The sequence below is a fragment of the Orussus abietinus genome, unplaced genomic scaffold (genome assembly GCF_000612105.2).
Source record: "Orussus abietinus isolate OABI.00-Male unplaced genomic scaffold, Oabi_2.0 scaffold7, whole genome shotgun sequence".
Taxonomy (NCBI): Eukaryota; Metazoa; Arthropoda; class Insecta; order Hymenoptera; family Orussidae; genus Orussus; species Orussus abietinus.
In genome coordinates, this window is record NW_019394453.1 from 2,073,875 (window position 1) to 2,095,340 (window position 21,466).

Below are 21,466 nucleotides of genomic sequence, written 5' to 3' on the forward strand. Positions count from 1 at the left end.
TCACATGAAAATTAATCATTTCTCTATACCGGGCAGTGGAGAAAAACCCGCTGATCCATTTCCAACTGCCCAAAAAATTCGATTTTCCCTTCAAGGGGGTGTGAAAGTGGCATTTTAAGAGTTAATCTTCTTCACGAAACTTTTTCCCCAACTGGGCGTACCGAATCGTTTCAAACTTTACAACATAGATATTAAAACTATAAGGAAGGTCTTAACACCTATGAAGTTTTTTTTTTTTTATAAACAGCATTAAAAATATCTATAAACAAATTTTCAAAAAATTGAAATTTCACGGGTGTTAGGACCTCCCTTATAGCCTCGATATTCACATTGTAAATTTTCAAACGATTCGGTAAACCCAGTTCGGAGAAAAGCTTCATAAACGTCTCCTAACGTCGCATTCACATCCCCTTAACATTTCCCACCGGCCGCTGAAAATTCCAGAGCTCCGTTTTCGACTTCTTATTCCGATAAGAAAGTCCCCAAAAAGGTAGTTCCTCTTGTTTTAATTTTCTAAATCGCCGATGCGCTCAAAAAAGGAAAAAATGCCGTCGCGTCGTCGATGCTGCAGATTGCTGCATGGCTTGTGCATCGTTGTTTCATTTTTTTTTTTAAATAAGGACAGGACATCATTTTCCCGGATTTTCGAGTAGATTAAGGCAGGATGGACTTCCCCATGTCCTGGGAAAATAAACAGATACAGGAGGAAATGATTTAGCAAGGATATAAATTCGTCATCCACGGAGCTCTCGTCTCGCAACTCGATCTCGCGTGCACCTCTCGATGCGAACACAGCATTGACGGATCCTCTATGGTCGAATGATACGCGCTTTTTCGTTAAACTCTAAATCTAGTGAACGTGTTTTTTTTTCCTATTTCCCCTCCTCGTCCGATTCGAAGCGCCTCCAAGATGGCCGGCTTCGTTCTGCCGAGGCGGGGTTCTTCAGGTCCCGAGTGTAATCGTCATCTCGTCTAGGATCTCTGCGGGCTTTCGAGCTGGCTCGTCAGTGCCGTTTCATGTGGAGAGACAGGTGATCGCTTCGCGAAAAGGATCTCTGGCAGAGATGGCACTTGAACGGCTTTTGCCCCGTGTGCTTGCGATAATGCCGCGTCAGCTCGTCCGATCGGGCGAATTTCCACGTGCATCCCTCCCACGTGCACTGGTACGGTTTTTCGCCTGAAACAGAAAAAAAAAAGTCCAACATTTAGTCACCGGACATTTTTAAACACCAAGAAAAACCAGATTATGTCCACGTCTTAAGAGAACATGTAAGTGGCGTCAAAGAGGTCTCGTTTATGAGACTTTCCTCCGAATTAGGTGTACCGAATTGTTTCAAACTTTACAACCTGAACATGGATGCTATGAGGAAGGTGAAATAAAATTTCAATTCCTTCGAAATTTGTTTATAGGCATTTCAAATATTCTCCTTTTATAAAGAATGAAATTCCATGAGCGGCAGGACGCTCCTTATATCCTCCACATTCACGTTGTAAAGTTTGAAAGGATTCGATACATCTTATTCAGAGAGAAGTATCATGAACGATTGATCCCATGGATCCTACTTTTTCATGTGTTTAAATACCTAAATATTAATCGCGTAAATAAATTTGCGGCAGTACTACTATTTTGACATTTTATCACCGTGGGTTCTAGGGAATCCCATGGCAGGGATGATGTGAAAATTGGGGAATGCACAAGGGTTGATTTCCTGAATTTTCTGAATTTCGAATTTTTCGACGCGGAGGTGTGTTTCACGAGGTACTCGAGGCGTTATAAGGCAAGGGGTAAGTGTGAGGAAGATGTCTTATGGGGTCTCGGGGATTTTCTGTTTATGTCTCCAGCCTCCAATTATATGCCGACGAACCGGCCTTCTCGAAAACCCGATTCGACGAGACCACCATGGCTGCGACTGGTGAGACCTACTGGGTTTTACAATGCCGACATCGGGAGTTCTTACGCGCCACCATTGCGCGGTAACTATACCAGCAAAAAGTGACAGTTCCAGAGACGCCATAAAATATAGAGCAATGTCGATCCTAAACACCGGATTCAGACTCGCCGTAAAAACCGGCATTGCACTCCCGGGGCAGTGTGTTTTATGCGTAGTTACCGTTGCCTTCTTAGGCGCTTACCGCGAGTACGACTCGCAGCTTCCCCTAAGGGACACCGAGATCGCATAAACCGGGGCATACCCAGTCGCCTTCATTTTTAACTTGCAAATCAACCTACAATTATAATCCGCCTCGATCACTCGAGCAATTATCCTTATTTAGCCAAAATTCTCGCGTCCCGTCTGAAAATAGAAGGCCAGATGAGAGCGCCTCCATAAATGCACTCGTTGCATGGAAAGTGCATCGCATGATCTACAGAACCTCGATGATAGAGCAGAGAAATTCGCTCAGAAGTGATCATTAACCGAAAATGTCGCGTTTTCTATAAAAAGAATAAAATGCAATTCGACCGACACGATGGATGCATTCGTTGCATCGTTTCAGATGCACTCTGGCGATTGGCTTTTTAATCAAAATTATGACATTAAAAAAAAAAGAAAGTAATGAAACTCATATTCAAATGCACTCGCTGCATCGCTCCAGATGCACTCTGGCGATCGGCCTTTTAACAAAAATTATGACATTAAAAAAAAAAAAAGAAAATAATGAAACTCATATTCAAATGCACTCGCTGCATCGCTCCAGATGCACTCTGGCGATCGGCGGACGTCGGCAGTAAAGCCGAGAAATTCGCTCAGAAGTGCTTCCTCGAAGGACGCACCGATAGTTAGGCGGTTTAATGTACCGTGTTCTAGGTAATGCGCTAAAGAGCGCGTTGCACCTCGGATTACCGTGTTCCGTGTGCATTACGGGATTCGCGATTGCGCAACGACAGATTCCATTAAACGTCCTCACGTCCCGGCTAAATGACGAGCCCGGCTAAAATGTCTCTCGAGATTTCTCCTTCGGGCTCCGGGGATAATTGGTGGCCGAACAAATGGTTACAGCATACCGAGGCAATTCCTTCCACTTATCTTGTCATCGGTCCGCATCTCATTATGATACGGCGAGGCCTGCAGCTGAATTTTCGAGCGACGCCGTTTCGTCTATTCCTAATTAAGATGGCGTCCGGCGATTTGCCAGGAAGATGAATTAACGTTTGTCCGAGCCTGGCGCAACAATCGCGCACATTATCCGGGATTCGATGATAAGCCCTTGAGGCTCTTATTAATTGAATAAACGGTAATGACGGTCTAATGACTTCATTCGCGGCTTCTTTCCCTCCTTCCGCCGCGGCGCGAGCTTCGGACGTTACATGCGTGCAAGAAAGCGCTAATCATAATTATGTAATCGCCAGGCGCGGGCAAAACTGTAATTTCAAAGAGCACCTCGTATATCAACACTTTCTCGGGGTGCCGATTATTCTATTCTCGCCTCCCGATTCGATATTTTAACCCTCCTTTAAGGTGATACGAAAGTGGCGTCAAAGAGGTCTCGTTTGTGAAACTTTTATCGCTCGAAATTTTACAACCTGAATATGGAGGCTACAAGGAAGGTCCCGATGCCCGTAAAATTTTGTTTATGGTCTTTTCAAAATTTCTTACAAAACAATTAAATTTCACGAGCGTCGGGACTTTCCTTATAGTCTCCATATTCATGTTGTACAGTTCGAAACCATTCTGTATTATATTATTGTCTCTATAAAAATTATTTCCATATTAATACCGCTTTTATATGTTCCTTCAACGGTGGAATGAAGTCCTAAAGAACGTTTAGGTCTTCCTCGAGTTTACGGGAGGTTTCTAACGAGTCCCTCCGTCAGGCGTGATTTATCCCGCAATTTTCAATCAAACCGCGCAGACCGCGAAGCGGCGCAGCATCCATCAGAGGATACCGTGGGGCATGCAACAAATGAAGGCCATAAAGTAATGAAATTTCATCTAGGATTTATCGCGCGTCCCGCGATCGATTTTTCAGAGCGGGCTCGAAGGTGAGCCCTATCAATAAAACGGAGAAACCAGTCCGGACTGCGGCTCCACGTGAAAAACGACACTTGCACTCTTCTACCATGTACCATTGCCGATAAAGTCTAGCTCTTGCCGTGGTAATAATTATACCGAGTCCAGAAATAGTAGCAAATGCATCGAACATCAATGTAACCGCAGGAAGTCTCCCTTTAGAAAAAAAAAAAAAAAAAAAAAGTAGGGAATAAATTTGTATCTACTCCAAAGGAACATTTTATCCTTATTGCTCTATTCAATGACTAAGGAGCACAGTCTATTTTAGAATAACTTTGTATGCTTTTATTACATCTTGGAATTATTTTCATACGCGTGGCACTTGCTATTCCTTGTAATCCCCTCGTATTAGTTCCAAATCATCCGAAGCGGTTCATAGGGAATCTCCCTTTAGAAAAAAATAAAAATAAACGAATAAAATTCCAACTACCCCAAAGGAACATTTTATCCTTACTGCTTTATCCAATGGCATTCAGTTTGTTTCAGAATAACCTTTTATGTTTATAACGTGATTTGGAATTATTTCCCTACGCGTGGCACTTGCTATTCCTCGCGGCCCCCTCGTATTAGTTCCAAGTCGTCCGAAGCGGTTCGGAGCCGATCGGAGCGGTGCGAGGCCGGAGAATGAGTATCGAGCGGCGGCTCTGGAACAAGTGGAAGATCATTTCCCTCGATATGGAGCAGGAATGTAAATAGCGTCGATACCGATCTGGAACACCACGGGCACGACGTCTCAGGGCCCAACAGGTGTCACCGATGACGTCCCGACATGGCGTTCGCGATCCGAAAAAATCCCCGGCCCGTTTTCGCTCGCTCGCGAATCGCATTACGCGAATCGCCCGGCGAAAGCAGCCGGAGCGGAACGCGCGCCGGTTTACGCGATTCCCAGTCGAATGCGAGGTGATTTACGCATCCGAGCTCTAGCGTTCGCCTAATGCCTCTTTATAGCGGCGCAATAAACACCGTCTCCTACGAGAGACCACAATAAATCTCGTTCGTTCCTTCGTACCCATTACTGGAAGGTCGATCGAGATTAAATCGTCCTCGCAGCGATCGAACGTTCCTCTTGTGTTTCGTTACCGCGGACACGATTCACTCCGCTGAGGTTCACTCCTACCCGGAGATGCACCTCGAGGACTAGGCAAGGGAAGGTGCAGCATTTAGAAAAATTCCCCGGAGGGTAGACGATTAAAAAATTAAAGAAATATTTGCAAGATTTACTTTTCCAATTTTGCTAATTGTAAGAAAAAAAAAAACATTAATCTACTTTAGTGCCGCGGATGCGATTTATTCCGCTCATATTCACTCCTACCCGGAGATGCACTTTCTCGATTAACAAGGGCAAAATTCCGAAAAATTACTTGAAGCCTAAATAATGAAAAAAATCGGAATATTAATGGTAATTACTTGTCAGCTGATTCAAGTATACAAAAAAAAATCACCCTTCGATGAAGCGTTTATTATCCGTTCGTGTCTAGGTATGTTTAGAAATGTTCATCGGGGGGAATAACACGGTGGAAAAATTCCAATTCTATTCAATGTAGGTATTTCATGGATGTTTACGAATAAGCGTAAAAAGTGAGATGAAGAAGAAAGAAAAATGAAATTTGACGTAATCACAGCGCGGGTTCAGGGAGAAGAGGCTCGTCCGGGTGAAGAGTCGCGCCCAAGGCTGCGGCTCTTCAAGGCAGGGAGAGAGGGAGACGAAGAGGCCTTCGAGGTGTAACCCCGATATCATCAGGACGTCGAGTCAACGTCACTTCACACCCAATTATTGGTAGAAGCGACTATCTTGCGCCATTGTGCCGCAGGATCTACGGGCGTTGCGTCAGTTCTCGGACGCGTTCCCTTATCATGGACGCGGCCTCTCTCCGACATCCGAGGATGCTTGACGCAAACTGCACCGAAGACGATCTCGGAACTGACCATCGCTCTTCTATTGTATGCACGTCCTGGTGCACATCGCAAAACCTCTTCGAGTCCTCTGTATCCTAGCGACTCGAAAAGCACTTTCGCGAGTGCACCTCGACTCGAAATTTCAACCCTTGAGCTTGCACAACTTAAGTGATACTTCTTCGTAGGAATTTTACCAGCAACTTTTTATGGCAACACTACCAATAATACGGTACTAGTAAGTGCTGTTGAAGTGCAATCGGAACCTTGCATCGCGGAAAACGTCGGGGGGGAAATTAATTCGTCCGTTTTGAGAGCGGTTTCGTTAAGGCGAGCGAAGGATCGAAGGAAGAGTTTGTTCGTAGGAATTTTATCAGCAACTTTTGATAGCAACACTACCAATAATACGGTACTAGTAAGTGCCGTTGAAGTGCAATCGGAACCTTGCATCGCGGAAAACGTCGGGGGGGAAATTAATTCGTCCGTTTTGAGAGCGGTTTCGTTAAGGCGAGCGAAGGATCGAAGGAAGAGAAAAACCGCGGATCGATCACGGATACGTGCACCACGTCGAACGCCGATTAATATTATGTAAGAGAGAGAATATAAACTAATGACGGGGAAGGAACTCACCGGGGGAATTGCGTAATTGTGAGTAATTAGTCCATTTACGAGAGCCACGATATATGGGCCGCGCAACAGAAGCACACGGGAGAGTCGGGAGTGAGGCACTAACTAATCGACTCGAACGTTATTAATGCATTTTGATAATATATTTTTTACGGGTCAGGGTTTTGCGGTTACGCCACGATCGGGCGTCGCTTTGCCACGTTTTTTTAATTGCTTGATGGGAAGTATGACGTGAGCCGATAATTTGTATCGAATAATAAATTTCAGTAGGTGAAAAATTGAGAACACATTATTTTAATTTAATACAATATAATATGTTATAATTAATTTTCAAGATGATTTTTTTATCGACTCTAATTACTTGTATGAGCATGACGAGCATTCGGATCGACTAATGAATACTAGAAGTTGGAGAACATGGAAAAATGGATATTTTTCATTCGCACGAGAATAATTCATAGGATAATTATCCCTCGCTATTCAGAGGCTCGTCGCTGTACTTGGCGTAATGACGCCGCCTAATCTCTGGATCGCGTATGGAGATCCTAGATTTGAGGACACCGATCGCCGGGTCGATTTGCAATTTAAAACGAATGAAAGGGCGGCCAGAAGAGAGTGCACCGCGTCATCGGCGATGATTGAAGAACGTGGAAGAAACAATTGAAACTGTCGACGAAGTGGCACCGTGGAAGAGGGGCAAATGAGAGGCGTCCCTGTAAAAAGCGCGGCGGCTCGGCAAAAAATCAGTCGGAAACCGATCGATAGTAATGCCAGGACGCGGAGGCAATATTACGACTTCGCCTCTCATTACGCGAGACGTGCCGAGGCTCAAAGTAAACGAGGGCGAAATTCACATTTAACGAGAACTCACTGAGAATGAGTTAACGAGGGCTCGGCTTTGGCATTCGGAGATCCGTCCGTCCGTTTACGAGGACCGCTTTAGTGCCTCGTTCGGATAATGGCTCGAATTAACGTCTTAAGTTGAACTTGATTAGCGGGTGCGCGGATATGCGTGAGCACGGTGAGTTCAATGCCGGGTCACGCCCAAGATTCGTCAGGGTGTTCAAGGCTCGATCCCGTGAGAAAGACTCGCCTCTTCGGGCAATCGGGCTAGTTTCGGGGGACTTTATGGCCAAATCCCGTCTAGCCGACTCCCATAACAGACCAGAATACTAGAGGCTACCAGGAAACATAGTAATTGGTGAACGCACGAGACCCACTCGGGATCAACGTCTTCAAGACCTTGTAATTTCCACCGCGCTCATTCGACCGTTTAATAACCCCGCCAACCTCTCGTTTTTTTCTTCGGCTTCCTCGAGGATTGGGATTAAGGTGTAAACGCCGTTTTACGGGGTTCCAGAAAATCTGCGTTCCTAAATACTGGGAAAAAAATTCGGTTTCAGTAGATTCGTAGGAGAGACATTTCTTAGGTTCACATTCTCATCACTTTACAGGGCACCGTCCTTTCTGGGTCCTGGGTGAAAATAGGCCTTTTTTTAAATCCGCTAGAAAACGGTGAATTCTTAACCCTGAAGAGCGGTAAAAAATAATTCGGCTTCAGCAGATTCGTAGGGCGATTTTTTCGAATTTTCACTCTTGGCTCTAGGGCATCGATCCTGGATGGATGTCGGCTTTTCCTAAAATAGTTTTCCAGGCTGGATATGGAAGTTAGAAAGGATCATATCCTGCGAGTGAAGCGTCGATAGGCCGTAGGGTCTCGCCGGAGTAACTTCGATTATTTCCATCCGCAATGGCCTTTGGATTAATTAGAGGCCTAGCCTTCTCGTTAAGTCCTTTTTTGGCCATAGAGTCGGCGGGGCACTCAGACCTGCCCGTAATGACACGGTCTTGATTCCAGCCATGTTGCGATCTACAAAGGCGAGCCCTCGATCGCTCGCGATCTAAATACCGAAACGGTCTCACCGATCCTGCCTATGACCTCTGACCCTCCTCGAGAAAAGTCTGGACATCACACTCGAGAATCCGAGTCTCGACAATCATCTCGTCACTTCCTGCTGCCGGTGAAACGGCCAGTCATCACCCTCGAGTAGACTCGTCAGCTGGACGTGTGAAAAATTACACTTTCATGCGCTCAATGAGTGCCGGTATCAGAGCTTCCAACGCGGTTCTTAATTATAAAACGATTTCGTTACCCGACTCGTGAGAATCCCGAGAATCAACTCTCGCGATGAGCAAAGTCGGTCTTGGTCTTGATCTTACAGTTTTCGGTCGTTCCCTCATTTTAATCAAACGAACGTGGATTTTAATGCAAGAAATCACGTGGAAATCAATGCAAATTACCGAAAGATAGTCACAATTTTAAGAACGATCGTCACTTGTTACCGAATGATATTGCTGTCTATCGTAGAAATTCAAGGCAATCGATTCTCAAGGAAGGAAATCAGTTTTACTGATTTCCGAGCGATCGGCTTTTCGTTGAAGCGTATTTTAAATTGGGCCAGCAATCGGCGTGATCTTTGGAGATCGGAGAGAAGACTTTAAGTAGACCTGAAAAGACTCTGGGAACATTTTCTTTCCACTCGCGGCCACTCACATTGGCTTTAATCGTGTTACCCGGTTATGAGAATCGACTCCGGTGAGAGCTTCCGGTTCAAAATGGAATTATTCGATGTGGAGTAATTGCCTCGGTAAATTGCTCCAATTTCGCGGAGAAATTTGGCCGGTATTCGATCCTTTTAAGGAAGTAGCGGATCGTTCTAACCAGTGCATAAATATCGATTTATCTCGGTGAGAGTTGGATACTTAAGGTGTTATGAAAGCGTCACATATACATACCAAAATGTCAAGATATTTATAAAATCTTTCTCCAGACTGAGTGCAGGGAATAATATGAAATTTCAAGGACTTCATTAGGACTTCCATAATCACGAGATGCATAACTTGCGGAAAAAGTCGGCATCACTTTCGGAGCGGGATAAATAAATCCAGGAAAAATGTATCCCAATTTTTGTGCGCTTGTAAAATTGTTTTGCAAGCAGTGTACCGTAAATACATATATGTCCAGGCACCCAGAGGGGTCGGTAATTCAAGTGTTTTCAATTTTCGCAATTTCCATTGGCTGCAAATAATTCCTATCCCCCGTGGGCATCTTCTAGCTCGCACGAGGAGGACTAACAAGTGTGTCGACAACGTTGTATATCGCAAAATGTAAGCCTAGGGTGAAATGACTCTTCATGTACATTGTAATGTTAGACCCGTATACGACTTCATCACGCAGGGTACATTCGGTGGAATTTGCAGTTGCAGGGAACCCTTAACCCAGGAAGGAATAATCCCGCGGTAGCCTTCAATGGCGTATAAGTGCACGGTTAATGATGAGTCTTGTAAGGGATGCTGCGGTTTGTCATGACACGATATACTCGGCGAGGGGGCCTACCATTGGCATGTTTTCGATATCACGGAATCCGCCTATGCCCCGGCCACTTCGCCATAATTAATACACGAGATTTCACCAAACCTCCCCCTGTCTATCATAGATCACGCTAAGTTATCCGAGAGCCTCTCCAATCTCTCTCGTCTCAGACTGCACATGCAGAGTTTCTCATTCGCCGTTAACCGAAATTAATAACAATTTATGCACGAATTAAAATTCAACATTAAAACGAGGGGCCATTCACCCAGGATATCATTCATTTTAAAACTTGAAGTCATGTGGAAATCGGCTGGAAATTGCCAGAAAAAATCACTCGAAATCGTTGGAAATCACTATCACAATTTTAAGTCTGAACGTTACTTGTTACTAAATCGCATTGTTATCTGTCATATGAAATCAAAGGCAATCGGCTCTCAAAGATGCAAATCGTTATCACTGACTTCCAAGTGAATAGCCCCTCGAATGAAAATCGACCGGTCGAGACTCCACATTTTTAATTCCAGAGGAATGTTTTGCATTAGCCATTAATTAAATTAGAAATGAATCTGAACTTTATGTAGGTGTACAGGAGTGGAAAATTTACATTTAAACGCATACATCGAATTTCCACAATTCTTTTGAGGGGGTCTGAATCTGGCATCTGAGGATCTATTCGTTTATGTAACTTTTCTCCTAACTGGGTGAGGAAATTTTTTATTTCAGGCTGTTGTATGGGTCCCTTTAAAAGGGAATTTCCTTTTAAGGGGCTCATTTTTAAGGGGATTTAAAATCGAAGAGCGATTTCCTTGCGTTAGCACCGGCGAGGAAGTACCGCAACCCGGGGCTCGGTCTTGGGAACGGAATATGACATTTCTTCCGCGGTGCCGCAGATAAGAGGTCGACGAAGATGAGACCATGAGGTACCGAACGTGCACGGCCTACAGATGAAGTACCTCTGACAACGGTTAATCGCGCAACTATCGCTTACTATCCCTCCCGGTGCAGAGTACTCTCCGTGTCGGTGCGCATCGTGCATCTTGGATGCTGCTAACCAGCAGCGAATGGCTGCTGCCCCGTGGGCATTATAATACTTGTTACACGGTCTATGCAAATACGGTACAAATTATGGCGGGAGCTCATGAGAACCGAAGCCGCGTCGCGATTTTGACACCGACCTCCGATCTCGACGTCTCCATCCCAGGAGGTGAAATTTCAAGAAATTAAAAATAAATCATTTAAAATGCTAATGAACACGAAAGATAAAAATTCCGGACGACGAGCTATCGCGACGACTCGCGATCTCCAGGAAAAAAAGTAATTATATATGTTGCTAATGAATAAAATAAATAAAAATTCCCGATGACGAGCTATCGAGACGCTTCGCGGCTCTACGCGAATTTCTGGAGGCCGTGGATTTTTGAGCTGTCAGGATTTTTCCGAAAATTTCTCCCTCGCTCTGGGGAATGACTGGAGCTCGTCATCCATCACTTTGGCACCGGGTTGGCATTTCCGAAGATGAAGTATTCACTTGCAAAATCCAGGCCCTCGGGTCTCTCGTTGGCGGTGGGCTCGCTTACACCGGGCATCGATCTTCCTCGAGCGAAATCAATTCCGCGCCGGCGGGACAAGTCGTACGACACGTAGAGCGGCCACAATTTACCGGAGCAGAAACGGAGAGATTACGGTAATCAATGAATTGGCATTTCCCACATCGCGGCTCTGTCGGGGAGAGAAAGGTGGGAAAAAGACGGAGCACCCTCCCCGGGAAGAAATCCGGATAATGCTCGGCGTTAGAATGATAGATCGGAGCCCGGTTACCTACGGTAACAATCGCAGAAACAATTATTTCCGCGCCAACCACAATGCCAGGAGGGAGTGCTTTACTCTGGCCTTTGCGACTCACGATTTCGTAAAACTGCGAGCAATAACGACCGTGAGCATGCACCGAGCTTCAGGAATTTCCAGGCTGTCGTTGCACCACGGAATTGCATATGCAAAATTTCGGGAACGCGTCTTCCATTCGGTACTCTTCGTTCCTATCTTTTACTCCGACTTAACCATTAAAGACCGCTAATAATATTTATTAAATGTTAGGACAGAAGGATGTAGGGAAATTAATAATTTCACCTACCATGTACTCTTGGTTCTAGTCTGAGATATATAAATAAATGATTTTTTTTTATCAAAAATCAAATTTCACGAGCTCCACGATCTTCCTCGAGGCCTCCATAATCACGTGCTGAAGTTCCCAACGATTAGGTGCACCCAGTTTGAAGATAAGTTTTCTAAATATATCTGGATGTTCTGATATATACATCGGAAAAAAACAAAATTAATTGAACCAGAGAAATATATTTTTAATTCAACGGATTTGGCTCAAATAAGTTACCACAATTCGGAAGAAAATTTGTAAGCATGCAATTTATTTGAGTTTTGTTTGAGGGAAATGATTGTTTGAATTAACAAGATATTCCTTTGATACTATTGAACAAAATATTTCTTTCATTCGAGGACATTTTTTTCTCAGGGTATATATACATATGACACTTTCGTAACACCTTAAACCACTTTTAAAGTCACAGGCAAATTTAACCGTTCTAATTTAATTATCCTCATATTCCCACACGAGGGCATCTATGGGAGCAACTCGGTACCCACAGCCCGGGGATCGGAGGTTCCTGATCGAGGATGAAGATCAGGGAGGAAGACCCAGGAGTCAGGGTCACGGGCAGCATCGATTGAGCACCTCGACGCCGGTGCATCCCGGTGCACCCCGGTGCATCCCGGGCGCAGGACCAAGGATCCTGGTTCCCACGACCACACCCTCCCCTCCACGGCTCCTCCCGACGGTGGCGCCGTTTCACGATCACCTCTACCGGAAATTCTCTAGGTTCTCTCCGCGAGTCAAGAGTTACCGACCTCGTGTCGAAACCCGGGGTCACGAGAGCAAGTTTCTCCCCATGGGCTCTCAAAATACAAAGTCGGATTTTTCTCCACTTTTCTTTCGACTCTACTCCCGATTCCGCTTGCACACCTGCACGGAAAAAAAAAAATTAATTTGCACTTCTAGCAAGGGACAATATTCTTGATAAATTTTTCCGCTTACTGCAGGAATAATTGCATCCACGAAAAAAAATGTTTGCAATCATACCGAACGTAGATGTGACCATTAGTCCTCTTTGTTAAAAAAAAAAAAGCTTCAAAATTTGAGGCGGGATTTTTTCGGGAAAAAATTAATTTCCACTTCTGGCAATATTTCAGGTGTTCATGTTTGTCGTACACTGAAAAGAAAATGTTCATTCAGCCTGGACGATATTTCTTCGAAAGTGCCAAAGACGTACTTTGTCAGTTGAAAGAATAATTATTCGACTCAGATAAAATCGAGTTAATTCGACGCAGCGTTTCTTCGTAATTGTGACAACTGATTCTACCATAGCCAAATAATTATTCTTTGGTACTATCCAGAGAAATATTTTCCTGGTTCCTTGAATTTCTTTTTCACAGGGTAACAGATAGAATTTCTCGCCGTGACTGTGAGTACTTTTTCTGCGAGTGAAACCGTCCCCGTTGAGGCAACATCACGGATAATCGGAAATACCGTGAAATAATGTGAAATAATGTGAAACAATGTGAAATAATGTGAAATAATCCGAAACAATCCGAAATAATGGAGAGTCTTCATTTTCAATTCGTGTCGAAAACCATTAACCGGTCAAGAGATAATTCGGATGCATCGCTCAGTGCTCGATGGACCAACAAGACTCGTGAACTCGAGATTTCTCAGTCGTGATAGATTAATTACGACATTAGCGGCGTTTCGTCTTTCCGTTTAAGTTGATCGATTCCGAGCCGAGCCGAGATTAGCTATGCAGTTCGGATGACGGCAAGATCGAGAAGTCGAGACGGCTGCACAATTAGCCATCGAGTCGAGCCCCCCTTCGGGGTGCATGCATTTTCCATGAGAACCGCGCCGTGTATTCGGTAATGACGCGCCGATGACTTGCCGTGGGAAAATCGCTTTAATGACGCCAATATGCGCCGAGGCGGACAAAAGTGATTTCCTCTTCGCCATTTATTCCCGAACGAGCTAAACGACAAGTAGGGGGCCCAAACCCACGCGTGGCAAATGCACCGGTAATTAGTTCCTTTTTTAGCGAGATCCTTCTTCTCGATGCGGTTTCGAGAAACAATAAACCAACGTCGCCTCGTAAAAGTAATAATCTCCCCCTCGGGCGCAATAATTATACACAAATAATTATACTTTGAATTAAGAAACGATATCTCTGGTTCAATGAATCTTTTTTCTCCGTGGAGGTGCCACGTGAATGCAGTTCAGATGCACTTTTTTAAAAGGGGTCTCGAGGCTTCTCCAAAAGATACGCATGTCGGTCGCGGGTTTGCATGCCGACGGTGTATTAATCGCAGGAGGGACCCGTAAAATCGGCGAAATACGAAGTGAAACCCTGGAGATGGGAATCCGCATTAAAACGGCATATCGGCGCGTATCAGAGGTATAAACACCTGAGCAGTCGTTAGCGACGTCGGTTTATTAGTCATCGGTTTCTTTCCCCCCTTCAGGGTCGGCGAGGGTACTTCGTACCTTCGGGTCGTAAGGTGGCCGCCTTACGACCCTTAGGAGGCTCCACGTCGAGGTTGTAACCTACAAAGGGAACGACTCGAGGAGGGGGCACGACTTACCGGTGTGGGTCCTCTTGTGGGCCTTCAGGTGAGAGCTCTTCGTGTACACCTTGTCGCACCCGGCCACGTCGCATCGGTGGACCTTGCGCCTCTTCAAGGCGTCCCCGCATTCGCCGTCCACCCCCAGGTTGCCCCCGTTCCCGGCGACGCCCCCGTTGCCCCTGGCCCCGATCCCGATTCCTGCCGCCAACGTGGGTCGCTTGTGAAAGACTCTGGAAAAACAAAACATATCATCCCCTTTATAAAAAATTACTTCACTACAAAAAAATATTTTTCATCTTCCTCGGAAGAGAGAAAATTCCAGCGGCCGACGTGGGTCGCTTGTGAGAGACTCTAAAAGTTATAAAAAAATCATCCCCTTCCGAAATAATGATATAAACCCTGAATTATATTTCCTATCCTCCTCGGGAAGTTCGACGATTTTCCCAAAGCGGATAACTTTTGAAAAACTCTGAAAAATCAGAAAAGAAGAAAACCACCCCTAACGAATTACACGTTTCATCTTCCCGGGAAATTGTGAAATTCCAATCGTCAACGGGGTCCGTAAAATATGAATATTTTCTTCTTCTCTTCTGGAAGACCGAAAGCTCCTGATGCGAGTTGCCTATGGAAGACTCCAGATAGGGGGAAGAAAATCACCCCCCTCGTAATCAGTCCCTTAATCACTGAATTATATGCTTTCTTGCTCGTGGGGGAGATCGAAGATCGTCACGGGAGCACTCAGGGTGATCTCGAAGCGATCGATCCGGAGATCCCCTCGGGACGATATCAGGGTAAATCCTCGAGGGCAAGAAGGATTCCCTGAATCGTCTCGATCTTTTTTCCGTCCTCGCGATCCCGAGATCCGATCGTGGATCCAGAAGTCGGAAGCTGGCCCGCAAGAAACGAGGAGCGATAACGGGAGCGGCTATCGCGCGGCCGGCGAGATCTCGGCCGAGGAGATCGATCAGCGAAGACACGTCGTCGGTGCAATATATCCTTCAGGGAGTGCAGTCATTGCAGTCACACCGAGGCTCGATTGCCGTCATGATCCGACCTGCCAGTCGTACCGGAGATCGCCGATCGCCGATGGCCGCTCGCCTTTTTGCGAGCCGTCCAGCGAATGCGATTCATGTACGGACGTCTTGTAGGATGCGTTATGACGAGCCTTCCGGCAAAAAGTCCGGCCATTCGAGCGGGTACCAACGCGGGAATATCGCGCATACCTACGTCTTCATGCTCGGACCCTGAGGAAGAGGGGAGATTGACTTGTCCCTGAATCCGTGTGCAAAAATTTCGCGACGTTCCTGGCTCTTAGAGTCGCACTAGTCCCGACTTAAGTTTATATTGATACATCTTTTAGTATGAAATACGTAATTTATCTGAAATTTTCAAATGGCTAAAGGACATCATTTAACGCTTAAAGTGAGGTATGAGTCCTGACCTACCTCTAAATCCTATATTCCCACCAGGATTTATTTTGCAAAATAATTACAGAAATTTCAGCCCCATTCAGCTCATTAAGAAGCGGCTGCAAAAACCATGATTGCACCTGTTTGATGAATAATTTGTATGTAATAGTAGGAAATTAATTTAGTGTCAATTAATTTTTTATCAAACTGTATATACGGACCCCGATTTGTTTACACGATCTCGTCAACGCAGAAAATATTTCCACGTGGGATGTACGAGGAAAATCGTGCTCCTCGTAAATAAATTATTAAAAGGATAGGAAAGATCCTTGATAAGATGAAAAAAAAAAAAATCTGGAAAAATTGTGCTTCTTCGATCTGACAAAGATACAAGGGTGAAGGCGAGGATGAGTTATCACCGATACGAGAGGCGAGATAACAAAACTCTAGCTGTCGATCTCGCGATCGCCAAGAAAATCCCGGGAGAGTAGCGAGGAGCTTCCAACGAAAGCTCCCAGGCAGTAAAAGCCATCGAAGAATCATTTCTCGTAAATCATAGAAATTTAAGCGCTGGCACAACCCACAAGGCGCTCCGCAACAATGGGCGGAGACCGCCCCATTTTGCGCAGCTTCTCCGTTTAAATATCCGCCATTCTGTCCAGGACCCTGGACTTCATTTTCTCGACTCTTCAGATTACCGGTTTTAATTCTAATTGCTTAGAAACGCCGCGATGGTTGCGCAGTTCCTTCAGAGGGAAACAAAGAAATCGGCGACGTCGCCTGACTGCAACCGCTGCACGGGAAAAAAAGGACAGCATTGTTGATAAGGTTTTGCTCTTGCTAGGCTTGAAAATAAAAAAGAAAATCAATAATTGACGCTCTGCAATTTTATTCGACAATTTCTGGAACCATACTTCATGGAAAATCCGTGAAAAGTGGTCATTTCAATTTCTTTTTGCGGAAGGTTCTCATTGATAAGGGCCTCGCGGATTCCCGAAAGTCTTGTCATCTCTTTGGAAGTCCTTTCTTTCGGGATGTTCAACTTGTTCACACGGTTGAAGACGAGCTCCTCGGGCTGGCGAAATAATACGTTGGAAATAGCTGTTTTCCCGCGCGAGTCGTATTTTATCAAGACACAGGACATTCGCACGTGGCGTATCGTAAACTAAGTGGAAGCAGTGTTTAGACCGGCATAAATCCGCTTCCTTGAGGATAATGCAACGCGTCTCCAGGTTCGGTGTCCGCGTCGAACTGGTAATGCGAGCCTCAGGTGGAATTACGCGCGAACGCCGAGTGCAGCTCCCTCATCCCTGTGTTCATTTCTGCCGTATATATGTATCCGGTATTGCCGGGTAGCGGATTTGCTCTCCGAGACCGCCAAGGGCTGCGTTTCCTTCACCTTAAACTCCAGCAAAATGCGATGGAAACACGAGATACCTCGGAGAGAAAAGAAATCAGTGGCATACATATTCACGGTAGAGCCAACATTTTACTCTACTTGAAACCTACATTCGAAGGCCTTAAATGGGTTTTAAAATAGATGTAAAGGACATCTGTAGAATTAGGATTGTAGCTCTATTTCGGACCTTAAGACTGAAGTCTTCTACATGCACGCCTTAAGGGATTGTGAAAGTGGCATCTGAGGGATCACTCGTTTATGAAACTTCCAAACTGAGCTTACCGGTTCGAATCATTTACCACGTGAATGTCGAAGCCTTAAGGAAGGTCCTTCCCCCATGAAATTTCAAATTTTATCTTTTCAATTTATTTATAGGTATTTTCAATTTTTTATACGAAACATGAAATTTCATGGGTGTCGGACCTTCACTATAGCCTCCATACTCACATTGTAAAGTTTGAAACGATTCGGAAAATGTGAAATGCGAAAATGTGAAAATGTGAAAATGTGAAAATGTGAAAATGTGAAAATGTGAAAATGTGAAAATGTGAAAATGTGAAAATGTGAAAATGTGAAAATGCGAAAATGTGAAAATGCGAAAATGTGAAAATGTGAAAATGCGAAAATGTGAAACTGCGAAAATGCGAAAATGCGAAAATGTGAAACTGCGAAAATGCGAAGCATTTTGTTAAATCATAGGAGGATGTGAATGCATGGGTAGGTACTGCTTAGGTATCAATACCTGATCGGCTTGCATTATATCCAACAGTTCGCGGGGGCTGGCATCGGGGCTAATTTTTACGCGTTTAAGAAATAATGTCAAGGAATTATTCTTGAGAACCAGGATCGTGGAGGCCGTGGGGATACGAGATCTGATAGATACGTAAAGAAGCGACCGGCGAGTATTTGTCGTAAAGTACCGCTCGGACGCGCATCCTCTGCAGGGGGCGCTGACACGAGAGTATGTGTGTATAGACACGGGCACCGACACGAGCTCGGTTCGGGTACCGCGTCTACAAGCACCGGCGAAATTTATATCCCACCAAAAGTATAACTATTCCTGGCAGCTTGCATCTAACGGCCTTAAGGCGCTTACCGCGACGGCCGGCATGAGACAAGAGCGACGATTCAAGAGCTCCTCCTTCAGAAAACTCCCGCGAGAGGGGAGGAGATGCTGCGAGCACCTTTGTCTAAGACGAGACCCTGGGCAGAAAATTCATCTCGGCAAGATGCAATTCTACCGATCCAACAGGCGATCGAGGAAACTTTATCGAGAGAATCATTAAAAATTGATATACGAATTTTTCAATTTTTTTTTATCCTTGTTGTGAGATAACGAGAGGAGAGTGGGGTGCATTTTCAAAGACTTCTAGATGGCAGCTGTCTTTCACGGTAGATGAAGTTTTCCGTATCTCAGAAACTCAGCTATTTCTTACTCCTTGGAGGGATTTTCAGAAGTTATTTCGTGCGAATTTCAATATTTTTTTATTGTCGAGAATCAGCGCAGAATAGTCGGGTACTTACAAGGGGGTTCATTAGTCCGTGCAGATCAAGAAGCGTACTATCGAAAACAGTCAGGTGATAACTATCTCACAGTAGACCTGTTTTTCGGTAAAGCTCGTTTTAGAAAAATCGGCTGCTTCTTTTATATTTGTTCGTTTTTTTGTCTAATTAATCTCACATGAATTCTCATCCGTTTTAATTGTTGCCGATGATAAAAGTGGATTACTCGGGTACTTACAAAGAAGCTTCCTTTATCCTCTGCAGAGCAAGAAGCGCCGCCGACGAGGAGACGAATACAGGATCAGGTGGCTCCATCACGCAAACCGATACCTCTCTCTCCCTGTCCCTCTCCCGTTCCCGTTGTCGCTCCCTCTCCCTTTCTCTCTCGCGGACCCGCAGCTCTCGGTCCCGCTCCCTCGCGCTGGACTCGCGCTCCTGGAGCCGCTCCCTCTCGCGGTGTTCCCGGTGTTCCCGGTGGTCCCGATGCTCCCGATGTTCCCGATGCTCCCGATGGTCCCGATGCTCCCGGTTCCGGTCTCTGTCTCGCTCCTGCTCTCGCTCCCTCGCGACATCTCGAGTTGGCGGCAGCGGTGGAGATACTGGAGACAAAAGACATTCCCAAAATTAATTTCATGCCCAAATCAAACCTCACATACAATGAACAAAATTATCTATCAATATTATACACGAGGAATATCACGGATAAAATATCATGAAATAAATTCCTAATATTAAGGCGATGTGAAGCCCTTCTCTCTCTAGTCAAAGAGGCCTCGTTTGTGAAACTTTTCCCCGAATTGGGTGCATCAAATCCTTTCAAACTTTACAACGTGAATCTGGAGGCTGCAAGGAAGGTGCCGAAACCCTAGAAATTTCAATTGAGAAAAAAGTTTGCTTATGAACATTTCTTTAATTCTTCCTAAAAAATGATATTCCATATTCACGTTGTAAAGTTTGTCAATATTCGGTACGCCCAGTTCAGAGAGAAAAATTTCATGATCGATCGATGCCACTTTCACGTCCCCTTAATGCGTTGATAATTTATCCCGAAATGAAAATTCACGATAATCTCCAATTATTCATGAGATGTGTAATAGAGATATGGAAATAGGCTGATGAGATTAATGCGTTATATCGCGGAATAAATTTCGACGGTGAGCTGAAATTATGTTGGATAAAAATATAATGGAGATCTCGGCGTCGGGTCACACTCTTCCCTTCTCGAGAAGACCCGGGAAGCGCACGTATATTAGGGATATATCGGGACGTCGTGCCCGGCGTAGACCGTGGACGTTTCCACAAATCATCCGGGGACGATATATCTGCTCGAGGACGACTATGCAGGGAAACATGTCACGATCGTCCTACAAGACTCGAGGCGAGCCGGTATTTTCTAACGCTTATGAATATTGTAAATGCTCGGCGCGAGATTCATGCACGTCTCCTCCGCGACTTCTTGCCGCGGCGGCTCGCAAAAGCGACGACCACGTTAAATACCCCCGACGTTACGGATACTAATTAAACTTGCATGAGAGCCGATACCTCGACTCTGAGAATTCCCGGAATGTCGACATACGTAACGTCCATTCCGCGGCCGATTTACCAGGGAATCGGATTGGGCATAAAAAATGGTTAATTATTGTCATCCGTTGTAAGAAAATGCGAGCAATGGCGTCGGACATATTAGGATTTAACTTTTCAGAAATATGAGGGGGTTGCATTTCTTATGGCGATGGAAATTAACCGAGGGAAAGAGTCCCTGACAATTACGGAGATTAATTAAATCGCTTCGGTTTTGTATTTATGTCGAGGAAATATTCGGTATGCGCAGGCCGGAGCACGGGTGTCATAAATTCCCACGGGAATTAAGACTTGGGATCTTATCGCTCTTTCTAGCGACGAAGAGATCCATCTTGTACAGGGTGAGCTATGCTAGAGATTTGTGGGAATTCCTGTAAATTGAATGCTCGCGTTAAGGCGATGTGAAAGTGGCGTCGAAGTGGTCTCGTTTATGAAACTTTTCTCCGAGCTGGGTGTACCGAATCGTTTGAAACTCCACCGTACAAATATGGAGGCCATTAGGAAGGTCTTGACCCCCATGAAATTTCAATTTTTAAACAATTTGTCTAGGGGCATTTTTATAATTTTCCTTAGAAATTGATATTTCATGGGCGGAGGAACCTTCCTTATAGCCTCCATATTCATGTTGTAAAGTTTGAAACGATTCCGTACACCCAGTTCGGAGAAAAGTGTCATGAACAATTACTCCCTTAGATGTCATTTACACATCCCCTTAAAAAAAGTGCTGAAAAAAGACAAAAAAAAGTGGGTGAAAATTCGAGCTATATTCATCAGCCGACACTCAAGAGTTCAGGAGTCGAGAAACTCGGCTGCGTCTCGCGCCAAGTACAAGAATCACTTAAAGGGATACCGTGGGACCGAGTGCAGGATTTTATGCCGGACGTAAAACCAAACGAGCTTGAAATCCGAACGGAAGATTGACCGGTTTTGACAGCTTCCTCGGCATTTACCAACCATCCTCGTCCCGCCTCCGATTAGCCACGACCCAAGT

The 21,466-nt window shown here is 45.0% G+C and overlaps 1 protein-coding gene across 2 annotated transcripts in view; it reads right to left on the reverse strand.

Moving 5' to 3' along the window:
- Positions 1–356: 356 nt before the first annotated feature.
- LOC105704113 (putative uncharacterized protein DDB_G0271982) overlaps positions 357–21,466 on the reverse strand; it is a 287,296-nt gene continuing 266,186 nt past the window's right edge. For both annotated transcript variants that reach the window (XM_012433061.1, XM_012433062.1), the window contains exons 5-7: positions 19,133–19,493; positions 14,602–14,813; positions 357–1,177 (exon numbers count right to left, since the gene is read on the reverse strand). In XM_012433061.1, the coding sequence (XP_012288484.1) occupies positions 1,005–1,177; positions 14,602–14,813; positions 19,133–19,493 (746 nt within the window). In that variant the 3' untranslated portion in view covers positions 357–1,004. The remainder of the gene's footprint in view (positions 1,178–14,601; positions 14,814–19,132; positions 19,494–21,466) is intronic.